At 36.1% G+C, this 13871-nt stretch overlaps 1 protein-coding gene across 1 annotated transcript in view; it reads right to left on the bottom strand.

The window, feature by feature from the left end:
- LOC136234032 (uncharacterized) overlaps window positions 1-13871 on the bottom strand; it is a 30038-nt gene that overhangs the window by 12881 nt on the left and 3286 nt on the right. Inside the window, exons 5-23 of the mRNA XM_066023786.1 lie at window positions 13773-13863; window positions 13594-13676; window positions 13369-13472; window positions 12969-13121; window positions 11894-11958; window positions 9719-9806; window positions 9521-9599; window positions 9323-9431; window positions 8046-8105; window positions 7812-7930; window positions 5515-5896; window positions 5232-5416; window positions 4800-4872; window positions 3904-4054; window positions 3656-3825; window positions 3176-3526; window positions 1348-1515; window positions 985-1278; window positions 575-751 (exon numbers count right to left, since the gene is read on the bottom strand). Of these exons, the coding sequence (XP_065879858.1) occupies window positions 575-751; window positions 985-1278; window positions 1348-1515; window positions 3176-3526; window positions 3656-3825; window positions 3904-4054; window positions 4800-4872; window positions 5232-5416; window positions 5515-5896; window positions 7812-7930; window positions 8046-8105; window positions 9323-9431; window positions 9521-9599; window positions 9719-9806; window positions 11894-11958; window positions 12969-13121; window positions 13369-13472; window positions 13594-13676; window positions 13773-13863 (2902 nt within the window). The remainder of the gene's footprint in view (window positions 1-574; window positions 752-984; window positions 1279-1347; window positions 1516-3175; window positions 3527-3655; window positions 3826-3903; window positions 4055-4799; window positions 4873-5231; window positions 5417-5514; window positions 5897-7811; window positions 7931-8045; window positions 8106-9322; window positions 9432-9520; window positions 9600-9718; window positions 9807-11893; window positions 11959-12968; window positions 13122-13368; window positions 13473-13593; window positions 13677-13772; window positions 13864-13871) is intronic.

Here is a 13871-nt window from a genome sequence, read left to right as displayed (position 1 = left end):
AAAATGTAAACTTTAAACCAGAAATATTGCCTAAGCAATTTAATTCTTCTTGGAAACTGTATGTATCCAAGGAATTGCAACTATGTGATATCTTAAAGTTAATGCTAAACCAAGGACTCAGTTTAGCCTTCGAGTATGAATATTACAGAATATTGTGCCGATTCAGTTTGAGACTGGTTATTTATCAGCACTAAAAGCATAATTACAGAACAGATTGCCATCTACCCCTCATTGCTGAACAGTTGCACTAAACATTGCCTTAGAGGAACAAATTTAAACATCAAGCACATTATAGTGACAAAGACATGGAAAAGATGATCTACAAAGCTAACAAGGCATTTTGAAAATCAAAGAGATACAATGACAAGAAATAAAAAGCTTGATGTTATTTAATATCCTATTTGTAAATCAAAATGGACAAATGGGGAAGATGGAACTCTACACTTTACTAAATCTATCAGTGATTAGAAGATTGATGCGCACTTGTGTCCTAATTTTAAAGTAGTACTTGGGAAACTACTCAAATAGAAAATCAGAACATTCCAATTAAGAAAACCAAAAACAAGACTGTTACCTGTTCAAATTTCCGGCCTTGGATAATATCTGCAATGGCAAGACAGGAAGCCTCTCGTGATCGCCAGAGCCTAGATCCGCATTGTATTATTAAATCATCAATAATAGCATCCAGGTATTGATCAATTGTTTTCGAGGGCTCTGCAACTAGTGATTTCCATATGTGTCCCATCGCATCCTATAAATATTGTACAAATAGTGAATGTAATTGATAACAAACAGCAAGAAATATTTGCTAATAAATGGCAAATGCAGAATCAATTCATAGTTTCTGGTAGTTTTAACAACGAATAAATTAATACCCAAATAATCATGCTAATTGAGAACTAAACAAAAAAAAAATGACACACAACTTAAGTTTCTTGAAATAACCAGAATATATGTCGTTCTGAAGCACACAAAAATGCATACCTGAACATTTTTGTCAGGATCATACTGGTACCTAACAAGCCGTGGGATCAGCAATAGCAAGTGTGGCTGGAGGGCATCCCCAGCATGCTTGGCTATCTTTGAGAACCCAAAAGCAGCACCCCTCTTGGAATTCAAAGAAGCTTGATGATTGGCCAGATCCATTAACTTATAAATTAGGTCTGGTTGACCCATCTCATTAGCTAGACTGCAAAGTTCCTTGTAGGTGCTGAGTTTTCCTCCATTGAGACTTTCACCAATAGTTCCCTCTTGAAAAACCTCAGTGTCTTCAACCAACTGCTCCAAACTCAATTCTTAATTTTACATATAAAGCACCAAAATAAGAAGCCAAATAAGATGCCTTACCTTGATAGCTCTTTTCCTTTTCCCTGAACCAGTCAAAGTGCTGACCAGAGCATCTACTAAGTTTTGCTTCATTGATGCATCACCAAGTTCATAAACAATACTCATCCCTTGGGATGCCAGCTCTTGCGTAAGTTCATTTTGTTCACCTAATAAGTGAGAAAAAGCCTCCTGCATTAATTTGAAAACCTTGTAAAAATGATATCCCTTTTAAATAGCATAGCAGTAGAAAATAGGATTACAAGAAGCGAAGAACAACTAGTCAGGTATGATAAGGGTGTCTTTGATATTTGTAGTACACGTGAGTTAACCTAGTTAAGAATCTTGTATAGCTGTCGGTTCTTCTAGGTAGAGTTAGGATAGGTCTCTGTTCTCCTAGTCTGTATTAATCTAGGAATCAGAAGTGGTACAGGAATAGGTCTCTGTTTGTATATATTTGGGACATCCCTATTAAGAAATATATGCAAGAATTATATGAGATATCAATCCTCTTCAAGGTAATGCTAATAAAATTCATTAGGATAGATATTTCTGCATTCCAAATATATATTGTCATGCCACAGCAAACCTGCGACATGAAACAACTGAAGGGCTTTAAGAAGCCATGTACGTGGAATACCACAACTATCATGTTTATTATAGTACAATAATGTAGGAATAAAATTCATAGAACTGACCCTATAACATGTTCAGCCTCGGCATTATACAAAGTTAAACTGAGTTCGGTATATATGAATAATTAAAATCAGAATAAAAAAATAAGAAATCATGTCAATAATTAAAGTATTCAACTAAATAGTAAATACTAAGTTGACTAATAGCTACTTATTATCAAAAGTCTCCAACTTCAAGTTATGCCTTTGTTTGCTTCTTCTTTTCTGGTATTTTACTGTGGTTGCGTGCTTCTTTTTCCCTTTGTTTCGCACTATGCACCTTTCTCTCTTTCTTTCTTTTCTATGATTATTCAGTTTGAAAGTCTATCTCCTTTCCTTTTGTTTTTGTTTATTTTTGGACACTAGATGTGTCTAATCCAACGGTGGAGATTGAACATGTGGGTCAATAATAAAGAACCCTAAAAAAATAACTTGTGATACAAAAGGTGCGCCTCTGATAACCATGTCCAGGCGCGCCTTCGCCAGAGCAACATCATCTGCCTTGGGGGGCGGTAAGGCGCACAGCCTTGAGCCTTGTGCCATGGCGTCGCCATTAATAACTATGCCAAGCGGCATGCTCGGAAAAAGTAGAGAAACTAACAAGCATTGGCGGAATCAAGGGGGGCCAGAATACACGCTTGACCCCAGGACGCTAGTGGTAATTAGCAAAGGATCGAATTTACTTCATTCTGTTAAAAGAAAATGCAGTAAGAAAAGGAAAGGGGAGGGTCTAGGTGCGGTGGGGTTTCTTCCTTATCTGAAGAAATGGTTAAATCAGAGGAGGTTCAGTCATACAGCATACAACCCTTATTTTATATTTATATAGAACCTATCTCAATGTGAACGTGGGGATATTTAAATGATAGTTTGTATAAAGTTGGAAACCATACTAGCATAGCTACCTGTTTACCTAACTTCCTTCTTTTTTCTTTATTCTTTTAAGAAAAGAAAAGGGCGAAAGACACAGATCTTCTAAACATTTTAGATTGATATATGTTAGGTACAATACAGCCCCCTGAAATTTTTTCATGGTGCAACCACAGCTATCAAATTAGGACATCAGCTGTAGTTAACAAAAGTTTTTAAAAAAAAAAAGGACATAAGACAAATGAGACATCCAAACCAAACACTGATTTCAACATAAAAATTGCATATTTTGCCTCTAGCTAATGAAACACCTGAATTTCTGGAAGCATTTGTTGGATAGTTGAATGGCGGCCACAATACATTGTCAGTGATAATAACCAAACAGTTCCAGCACACCGCTCTTCTTTTCTGCTGCTATATAAAAGAGTGTCAAAGAGTTTTCTTTTAATCACATCTCGAACAGTTAGATGGTAGTCTTCATTAGCTTCACTGTTCTTATCAACAGTATATTTTGAGAAAGACAAGTTAACATCCCCTAGAAGAAAGTTTGATGCCATGGAAAGCGAGGAGTAATTAGTTTTAAGAATCAAATCAGCTGAAACAGGAACACCGCCCCACAAAAACGAAAGAGCTTCCCCAGCAGCAAAAAGAATATCCTCAACCTGCATAGCTCCAGAATACATGGATTAGATGCAGTTCCACTGAAATTTACATATATATTAAGTAGTATAAATGATGCAATATACAAAATTAGCAAATTAGGCCATAAACTACATATATTTTCCACGCACCTTTGACCGGCAAAGACTAAAAACTAAGTCAAGTGCAGTATTGAGTTGTGAAGGCGATGTCTCCTGTACACATGCATGCCCAATGGAGATAACAATTTTCTGAATAGCTTTAATATCATCACCAGAAAGTAGTTTGCTTAACTTCTCGTGTAAGAGTGACAGAATCTCAACTGCAGTTTAACAAAGCAGAAGTGTGAATAATTGAAACTTCATGGCATATGCTTAATAACTGAATCTACAAATTTCACCTGAATCCGAACTACCAACAAGCGGAGGTAACTGTTGGCGTAGACCAATGTGACCTAAAGCTTCCATTGCAACAGAGGCCAGAACCGCAGACTCAGAGTTAACAACATCAGTCAGGCATTTAAGTACATTAAGAACCAATGTCTCTGGGATCTGGAAAGGACCATGTCAGAAAAAGTGACAGAAATTGCTAACAATTAAACTCAGCACAATGACATGATCTGAATATTGCCAAAAAGAAAAAGGTCAAGGATACGAAAGCAAGAAGAGATGGAGGTTAAGAGCAATCTGTCAAAGTCTTCAATCATTCAATAGAAAGAAGGCCAAAAGAACAGCATGAACCAAGAAGTAGATAAATGAAGTTAGAGGTATTGTGTATAATGTAATGGAAACGTGGTATCACAACCCATCAAATAATAGTCTTTATTCGGAACCACAGCAAGCATAATTCTGACTTAACCACCGCATAGAACTCTTGTTAAGCTTCAAGCATTACAAGTGCATACCTACATGGCCTTGTGCTAAACTTTCAATTAATAGATGGGAGTACACATGATTTTAACTTCAAATCACTGATCTAAGAGGATTTACCATATCACTGAAATCATCCAACATTACGCGATGTCATTGACATAACAGAAAATACTCTTACGAAAGGCGGAAGGAGGCTTTGGTATGACTGATCAAAATGTAATGAGGTACAAACTAGAGTCCAAAAACACAGGGAGATACTAGTGTAGTACACCTAGCCTCAGGACATATAGATTATTTAGCTTAATAAATATGCATGCATGGAGAATTAATTTTGTTCCTTGAGCTTTGTAAGAAAGGAAAAGGGCATTTATATAAGGAAGTAAACAAAGGATTCACTGGAAGCAAATTACAAAATTGAACTCACAGCTGGAGTCCTAGATATACAATCTGCAGTGATGTATCCAATAGCACACAACATTCCATGACGTGTTTCAAACCTGAAAGTTCATTGAAGTCTAGAATCAGAAGTTGCAATACTACCACCACCAGCCAAATTATAGCAAGAAGTTTATGGTGTTGGGCTTTTGGAGACTAATATATATAGGCCCAACTGAAGCGATACTTTTTTTTGGGCGATTAGGGTTTCGGACGGTTAGGGTTTCTTGAGCAGTATAAATGTAACCTCTTTGTAATCCGTATCTCTTTCATTATAGTGAAATATCCTGGTTTGGTAGTGCCCCCAGACGTAGTCATTCATATTGAGTGGCGAACTGGGTAAACAATTCTTGTGTGATTGCTTTTGTTTTTTCGTTTATCGTAATCGTATTTTATTCCTAACATATGGAAGAGTACAAACCTTAAATTATTTGATCCGCTGATTGAGGACAATAGCTCAGATATAAGAGTCGATGATGCAGAAATAGGAAGATCAGAGCAAGCTATGCCAATTATACGCGCTGAAGACTCGCGAGTATTAAAGTCTACGTGACTCAACAATTGCTTCAGCCAAGAAACTCGAGGTGCAAAATGTGATGCTATCACCTATGAGACAAAAAAAAAACGGAAAAAAAAGGTCATATAAATTTACTCAAAGTGCAACAATTAATGCAGTCTATAGAAAGATCATTGTGGTTGCCAACCTCTGGAAGATAAGACGCAATTGTAATAAGTGCCTCCGAAGCTGTGGAATGTAGCTCAACAGTGCCTTCATATGCCATAGCATGTTCTAGCAGTAAACACATAGTCTCCACTGATGAAAGAAATTCACATGATCTCTCAAGCGAGTTGTTCTGCTCTAACTCTGACTGAAAGCACTTCAATAAAAATTTGATCATAGCCACATACACCTTTGATGGAAAAAGAAGCTTTTGCTCCCTTATTTCACTTGAATCTAACAACTTCGGTTGCTGTTTAAGAATACAATCCAACATGGCTCCAGGTTTAGGATATCTAAAATTGAGATTCTTATTGGTGATACGGCTTTCATCTTTGAGAAGAAACAAGCCTTCAAGCGCCATTTCCCTTGAGAGAGAGAGAGATAAGAAGAGACAAGGAAAAGGTCAAAAGATGTCAGAAAAATGATAACCAAGAAGATTTTACATCACGGATTGAGATTAGAAACAGTAGAACAAAAATGAGACCAACAATTTTATCAACAAACACCCTCCTCCATCGCCTTTTTTCCTCCTTGGTCCTTGCTTGCCAAACAGAAGTTCAGGATGATGATTGTGGATACCTCAACCCCATGGTCACTTAGAACCTTATTGTCTGTTATTGGTAGTTATTAATTTGCATTGACATAATCTTAAAGTTCATTTATTCAATAGGAATTTAAGAGACAAAGTAAAATCCTAATTTATACTAGTATTAAAAAAATAGTTCATATGTAATTAAGATCCTGCAGAACAGAAAAAGAAGAGCAAGAGTTTCAGCATCACAAAAAGTTTTGAGCATTGATTATTGAAAATACATTCATGTATTTTAGAAAAATCCATACAAGGCAGCAGAAGAGCATCATTTAAAATAGGCAGATACTTTATGTAGGTGTGAGCGCTCAGGTGAGATAGGAAACTAGATGGATGAACATTTGGTGAGAAAAGCATTTCCCATTTCCTCGAGCTTGGCCAAATTTGCGTCTGCGAATTATTTCCTCAATGTCCAAGTTTTTCCCGATATATTACCTTCATAGCTAGCAAGCGGCAGTTGACTTCTTTTTTTGTCAGGAACTAACTTAGATAGACATTTGACTAAGAACTGTCTTGGAAGGCACCTCAATGCTTGGGAGAAGATGAGGTACCTCTGAATTTGGCAATCACTACAAGATTAGTTTGAGGGACTAACATTTAATCCAAAATGGTTCTTGAGTTTTAACTGCGGACAGACATGTTTTAAGTCGCGGGAGTTTAAGTTTGGACATTCTAGAGCACTAAAAAGCAATCCAACTAATCAACCAGATCTACAAAAGGATATGTGGTCTGCTATCCCTAGGGTGCTTTAAGCACTTGTCATCAAATTAGACAGAGTAAGAAATATGAAAAGGCTTTCTCAACAAGGTAAATTGAGCCAGCTAGAAACAAACAACTTCAGAAATAGTGGTCAGTTAAAGGATCTTCAGCCCATAATGACATACAGGTATGATTTATAACTAAATACCAGCAACCTTGACTGGCATAACCATTGAGGAAAACAAAACATACACAATACAGGCTAGCTGGATTTCGATCCACATATGTAGAACTTTCTGTTAAATTGATGGTAACATATACAATTGAAGCCTATGGAACAAGCATATCAAACTTTGACAAATAATTCTGGAAGCAAACTAAGGAACTTGGATGGAGATTCTTCAGTTGAATTTGCAAATTGAGGAGACTTGCAGTAAGGAAAGAAGGTTATGGAGGGACAAGTTGGTCACATGTCGAAGGCAACTTTATTCAAAGAAACATTATTATAGAGAATTTAAGCAACTGAATGATGAACAGACAACATGCTCTATTTAAAGACAAATGTTTTCTTGGGAATCAAACAGCTGAAAGGTCAATAATTACTGACAGTTTCCTCCCCCAATCCATTTCATGGGTTAAGAAGTACGTCCGTAAGTAAGGAGTAGAATAGACAACTTAATAGGTAAACATCCACATGAGCATATATCAAGGGGGATGCTGTCATTGGGTGCCTGATGTATGTCATATCAACTCATTTAACTAAGAATCCATGATCTTCCCCGTTTTAAGGCCGCTTTTGAAACCTGGTGCTTCAGAATTCCATTTTAAGGTTTCCAATCTACTTTTGTTATAAAATCATACCTTTGAGAAGTAATTAAAAAAAACATGCATATTTGAAAAAAAAAACACAAAAGAAAAAAGTGGTAAAAGCCTCTGTCATAAAAGAAGCAAATAAATGATTTTTGCAATATATATAAGGTAAACTTAACTACCTTATATCCAATCTTGAATCTGCTGCAGAAAGCATACAAATAAATCGACTTGGGCAATGTTGGGAATCAAATAACGATATCGCCCATCTCACAGCACAGAAACGCACTTCATTCTCTTCCTGATTGACGATAAAAAGATTTTAAGTTTCAATTACAAAGCACTGAGTTACAAATCATACCAGAAAAGAGGAATATATTTCTGCACAGAACAGCAAGAATGATTTCATAAATCACCCCTTGAGAGTTGTTCAATAGAAGCGCCTCCAAATCCGGCAATATCGTAGCTGGGGCTCCCTGACACAATCAATAACATTATCATCAATGAAAAATTTGGATGGTGAGTCCACATAATTCAAAACAGTTAATGTACTTTTTTATCAAAATTAGAAAAGACGAGATAAAGATATAGGCGAGAACATGGCAAAGTAGAAGCATGAAGTTTTACAGTTTCAAATAACAAATTCTAAAGAGTAAGTAAACATGTGCAATTGAAAACATTAAGGTGAAGATAATATGTAGAAGCCATCATTAGTAATTAATATAAGATAGCCTTCGCCAATTGATCCATCTAACGAGAAGAAACAAGAGAAAACAGCTCCACTGAAATTGTCTATATTCTGAGTCCCTTGAATACTTCCCAACTGTCAAAGATGCATATATTGTACACATAAAATAAGAATCAATATCTTTTCTATCACTCCTTACCATAATTTCCCCAGTTTCAAATGATAGGCAAGTCTATATTGCTTCCTGTTATAGAATAAGTCAATGTAATTAATGAATAACATGCTTAAAGCTGCTGTAGGGCTGCTAGAGCTGCTAGTAGGGTCAGTATGTCTCCTTGACTGTAGGGGTAATATCAGGAGCAACTACTTGTATATATGTCTGTGTATTGCTCCCATGTAAAATATATTCATGTAGTCTCTAAATCTACATGATATCCCATGTACTCCTAGTGTTTTACATGGTTTGTTACATGGTATCAGAGCCTAAGGTCTAAGGTTTCTGAATTCTTTTTTCTGGGTAGTATTTCCAGAGTTGTGTTTCTGCAAGGGTTCAATATTTTCTGGGTAGTATTTCCAAGGGTTCCATTTCTGTCAAGAGCTTGGGTCTCTTGAATACTCACTATTGGGACGTCATTTTATCTCACCACCCCGCTGGTTCATCCTCTCCGCCTCCGATCGGCGTTTCCTCACATTCCGGCCACCCTGTGTCGTCGTCGCTGTAAGAAATGTAGGGCTGCTAGAGTTGCTGGTAGGGTCAGTTTGTCTCTGAAGGAGAACCTTGTATATATATATATATGTATTGCTCTTAAATAAAATATATTCATGTAGGCTCTTAATCCACATGGTATCCCATGAAAAACGAAAAACGAAAGATGAAAGACAAAAAAAAAACGAAACACAACCAAAAACAATACTTGAAAATGCCAAAATGGAAGCTAAGTGATCCAACCTTCAAATGAAGGAAGAAAATAAAGAAACCTACTTTGGCTAAGTTAAGTAGAAAACCTTGTATGCGGCCGCAAGAGAATTGGTTGCGTCTTGGATAGCAAAACGGAGAGACTGAGCCTCCACTTTCAATGAGTAAAAAAGGCGAACAGCCATGTCAATCTTGTCTCTGAGACAAAGGGGAATAGCCATCAGACTAGTTAATTGCACTAATGATGTACGACTGAAAAGAGGAGCAGATATGTAACTTGTAAGTACCTAAATAGATGTGGCAGACGTTGTGCAAGCAAACCAATTGCTTGAAAAGAAAAGGTTTTGGTTTCTCGCGCAGTAACATCTGGAAGTAAATACCATCAATTACATTGAAATATGCAAATAGGGTAGAATCACTCAAAATGAAATCATACATATCCTAACATCATGAAACCATGAGCATATATAAAAGCACTCGCTAACCTGATTCTGAGATTGAATAACTATCAAGTAACTTCAGAATTCCATTCAGTATAACTGGGCCCATGAGGTTGAGCTGATCAATTCGTGCCTAAATGATGCATGTAAAAAGTTCTATCATGCATCTGTCAAAAGAGATCAAAGCTTTACCGAACTTTACAAAGATGCACTGGAACAGTGAAAACACATCACATCACTTCAAGTTACAAGTGTATATACTATATACCAATTGAACCATTTTCATTATTTGACCTTCACAAGGTTAGCCAATGATCTGAAACAGTGAAAACATATCATAGCACTTCAAGTTACACGTGTATATACTACGTACCAATTGAACCATTTTCATTGTTTGACCTTCACAAGCTTAGCCAATGATCTTTTGAAGTAGGATATTATGAATCCACAGCTTGGCGACTCTTAAGAAAGTAAGAGCATTAAAGGCAGTCAGCCTTCTTGCATCCAAGGGTTATACGTGGAAATCACATTTTTCGAAGTTAAATTTCAAAAAGTTTACAACAATCTTGTCAAATTCAGTGCCATTTACGTACATGTAATTGTCTCTATATTGATATTTCAAGGCTCCAATTTGAGTTTTCTCCACCAAGAAGAAAGCCAAAAGAAAATGATATTTCAGAGTTGTCTTAATTAAATACTTATATCCATACTTATACGGCACTTTAGATACATTTCCAATTTAAATTTTCCCCGGTCGGTCGTCGTTAGATCTATGTTTATTAGATAAGCCTTAGGATAATTTTAATCTTCACCCTGGGATTCTAATAAGTCGATCTAACGGTGACCAACCAACGTGAAAATTACCGTCAAATTTTATGTCTAGAGTTCCTTCGCTATTACAATTTTCAGTACCTTATAAAAAATCACCCTCATTAATACTGTCAAATATAAGGTTATTAATTTCTTAATCAAGAAAGTTTGTCCGTGGACTTGGTAACCCATAGTTACGGTAGGCACTGCAACGATCCAATGGTCTTTTATCATATTAATAGACCTAGATCACCCACTTTGAGGAGGCACCTGTTACGGATACTAGGGTTTGGATCTTATTTAAAAAGTTTTATTATTTAATTTTCTATTGTTTAGGAGTTATATTATTTAGGGATTTTCATTATTCAGTAGTTTTATTATTTAGGAAGTTCCATTATTTAGGAGTCTTATTGTTTGGGAGTGTTTCTGAAAAGGAATTCTTATGTATTTAGAATCATTGTCTATTTAAAGGGGAGGATCATATTAAATAAAAACAATTAAGCTTGTGAAGGGAGTTTGGTGATCTCTTACAAATTACCATTGAGCTTCAAGGATAGGCAACTCGAAGAACAAAAGCAAGAGAAATCAAGGATTTTCTTGTGAAAAGACCTGTGACAAGATCCTATTTGCAGACACATAACAGCACCTCTTCTCCCGAAGTTATAGGACTATTTGTCTTGTGTCCCTAGGTATGTACATGACTGTGTGATTGTATGCGTGTTTCAGGGCAGTTATATTTCCATTCACATTCAGTTTTAGGTATGAATTCCAGGTAGTGACTATATACAAGAAACCAAACCAGTTATTTTAAATGTGTAAGGTTATTACCAAGAGGTAGAAATTTGATCTTTTTTAGATCCCTTAGGAGCTGTGTTTAAGTGGTATTGGAATTATAGAAAGAAAGTCACTATTATAAAGAGAGATTTTCAAATCAGAAAATGCTGGGTTCTCCCTAACAAGCACTTCCACATTAAGCTAAAATATGACAAAAGGAAAGCAAGTCTCGGAAACCCTACTAAGAGGCTGAATTATTCTTCATATTACAGAAACCCATAACCAGATAACAAACAGAGTATAGCAACAATATTACAGGTGAAAGTAAATTAGGTCAATTCTGCTTGCCCAAGGGACCTTCCACTGCAACACATGTACCAGCAATATTTTTTAAAACTAAGACAAATTCACAGCAAGTCATATACTGAGGCAATCACGTTCAATTAATATTCATTTCTTCTTCATATTTCTGGAAGTTCCTATGGCACAATTCCTTTGGGTTTTGGTAGGTAGGTAGGACAGAGAGATAAATGTCAGTGTAGGATCCACCCGCATCTATTTACTTTAAAGGTCAAAAATTCTTCACAATATTTTAAAATTAAATTACAATCCAAAACTAAGAGCCAAGATGCTTACTTGTTTAAATACCCAAACAGTGAATTCCATTCCCAATTGCCTTAACCTTGAGGTAGTACCACTCCCTGGTGCATTCAGATTTCAGTCGACAAAAGAAGAATTCAACCATGAAGCTACAATATAATTATCAAACTTGCACGAAAATACATAATGGAAAATAGCAAGATATAAGAACATAAAAATAAGGGAAATACTATGTCAATGATGGGAAAATATCAGAAAGTAAAGATTGATGGGACAACAGTAAAATATACTATCGTTTTTTTCTTCATATTTTCAGCATTTTAGAGGAGCATATATAGTAGAGGGCGAGCCTTGGCGCAACGGTAAAACGTTGTTGCCGTGTGACCAGAGGTCACGGGTTCGAGTCTTAGGGGCGGCCTCTTGCCAATTAAATTGGCAAGGGAAGGCTTGCCCCCAATACACCCTTGTGGTGGGACCCCTCCCCGGACCCTCGCTCAGCGGGGACGCGTAATGCGACCGGGCCGCCCTTTTTTTTTTTTTTTTTAGAGGAGCATATATAGTCTGATCTGAGTGATATCTTCAAGCCTTATGCAAGGAACTTTCGAAAAGGAAAAAGGTGTTAGGACACCATCCTATCTTTTTCAATTATTTAGATTTTGAAGCATTTGGTTGGAAAAGGTAAAAAAAAAAAAAAAAACTCGGAGGATATTTTAAAAAAAAACCTAGTAACATTTTGCAATTACAATGGGCTAATTTTTAATTGGCTTCCCAAGGCATGCCATGGAGCTTTGAGATATCGATCTTAAGCTGAAGCTGACACTAAAATTGAATGAAATAAAATCATTTGTCCCAACAATTATTTTACTTGCTTCTTTATTCTGGCAATTAAAACTATACCATTAGAAGCATTGACATATTGAACAGTAGCACTGACTGCAAAACAAAATTGGAAGAGTACTCAACATATTCTTGCTGACAAAAATACCCTTGTTATAGATGAATTATCAACCAGGATCACATAGTAGTCCAATTAAATAGTTTAGCAATTCAAGGTAAAAATGGCATCAGCATTACATACAGTAATATGCAACAGAAAAAAGATGATTCATACCATATATGCAACCAAAAATACATTGCAGAGTTGCTGGAAAGCTGTTTGCCGCGGTTATAGAGCGGCAAAATATAGACATCAGTTTTGTTTTAAAAGCAACACTCCCAGGAGTGACCTTAGAATCTGGAGCAACATTTTCAACTGCAGTAGTACCTGATCAGAGATAGACTTAGAGTAAGAAGATCTACTTGATAGGGAAAAAAAGATCCAAAATGCACCAAACATAAAATCCAACACAACCACACACAGAAAGTGCTTTAAAATTTATTGGTGACTAGGAAACTATAATCAGGACTACAGCAAATCATTTCCATATCAAAACAGCAAAAAAAAAAAAAAAAAAAAAAAAAATCATGATTCATGATTGGATAAAATTAATCAACCGGTTCATAGCTCTTACCATTGAATAGTAGAAACGATTTCTTCATCAACTTTGGATCATCTAAATTAGCAGTAGACACCTTCTTCAGAAGCTCCTCCCCCCTTTTCATGACAGGCTCTTGACTTCAAAAGATGAAACCAATAAAGAATGAAAAACCAACCCACATCTTACATATCTAAATATCGATGTACAAGACTCAAAAAAGAAGGTTAATTTCTTTTATAAATAGAAAAAATTACAAACCAATCTGCACTAGCAGCAAGATATAATGGATAAACAACTTCTGTATCAAGCTGTATAGCCTCAATGACATTCAAAATGCCCAACTGTTCACAAAAGAAGAAAGGAGAAACCCAATTATAAGATAACAAAGAAACAATCATTATTTCCGCTACAAGACAAACAGTACATATTATTTTCACCTTTCTAATAAGAAGTACATCGTTTTTCAAAGGATCCTTTCCTGCAACACGATTTGTTTGAGCAACTGAAAGCCCAGGCGGACATCCTCCACTGCAGAA

Source organism: Euphorbia lathyris, chromosome 6 (assembly GCF_963576675.1).
Source record: "Euphorbia lathyris chromosome 6, ddEupLath1.1, whole genome shotgun sequence".
Taxonomy (NCBI): Eukaryota; Viridiplantae; Streptophyta; class Magnoliopsida; order Malpighiales; family Euphorbiaceae; genus Euphorbia; species Euphorbia lathyris.
Note: the sequence above shows the minus strand (reverse complement) of the source record. Positions and strands in the feature narration are given on the sequence as shown.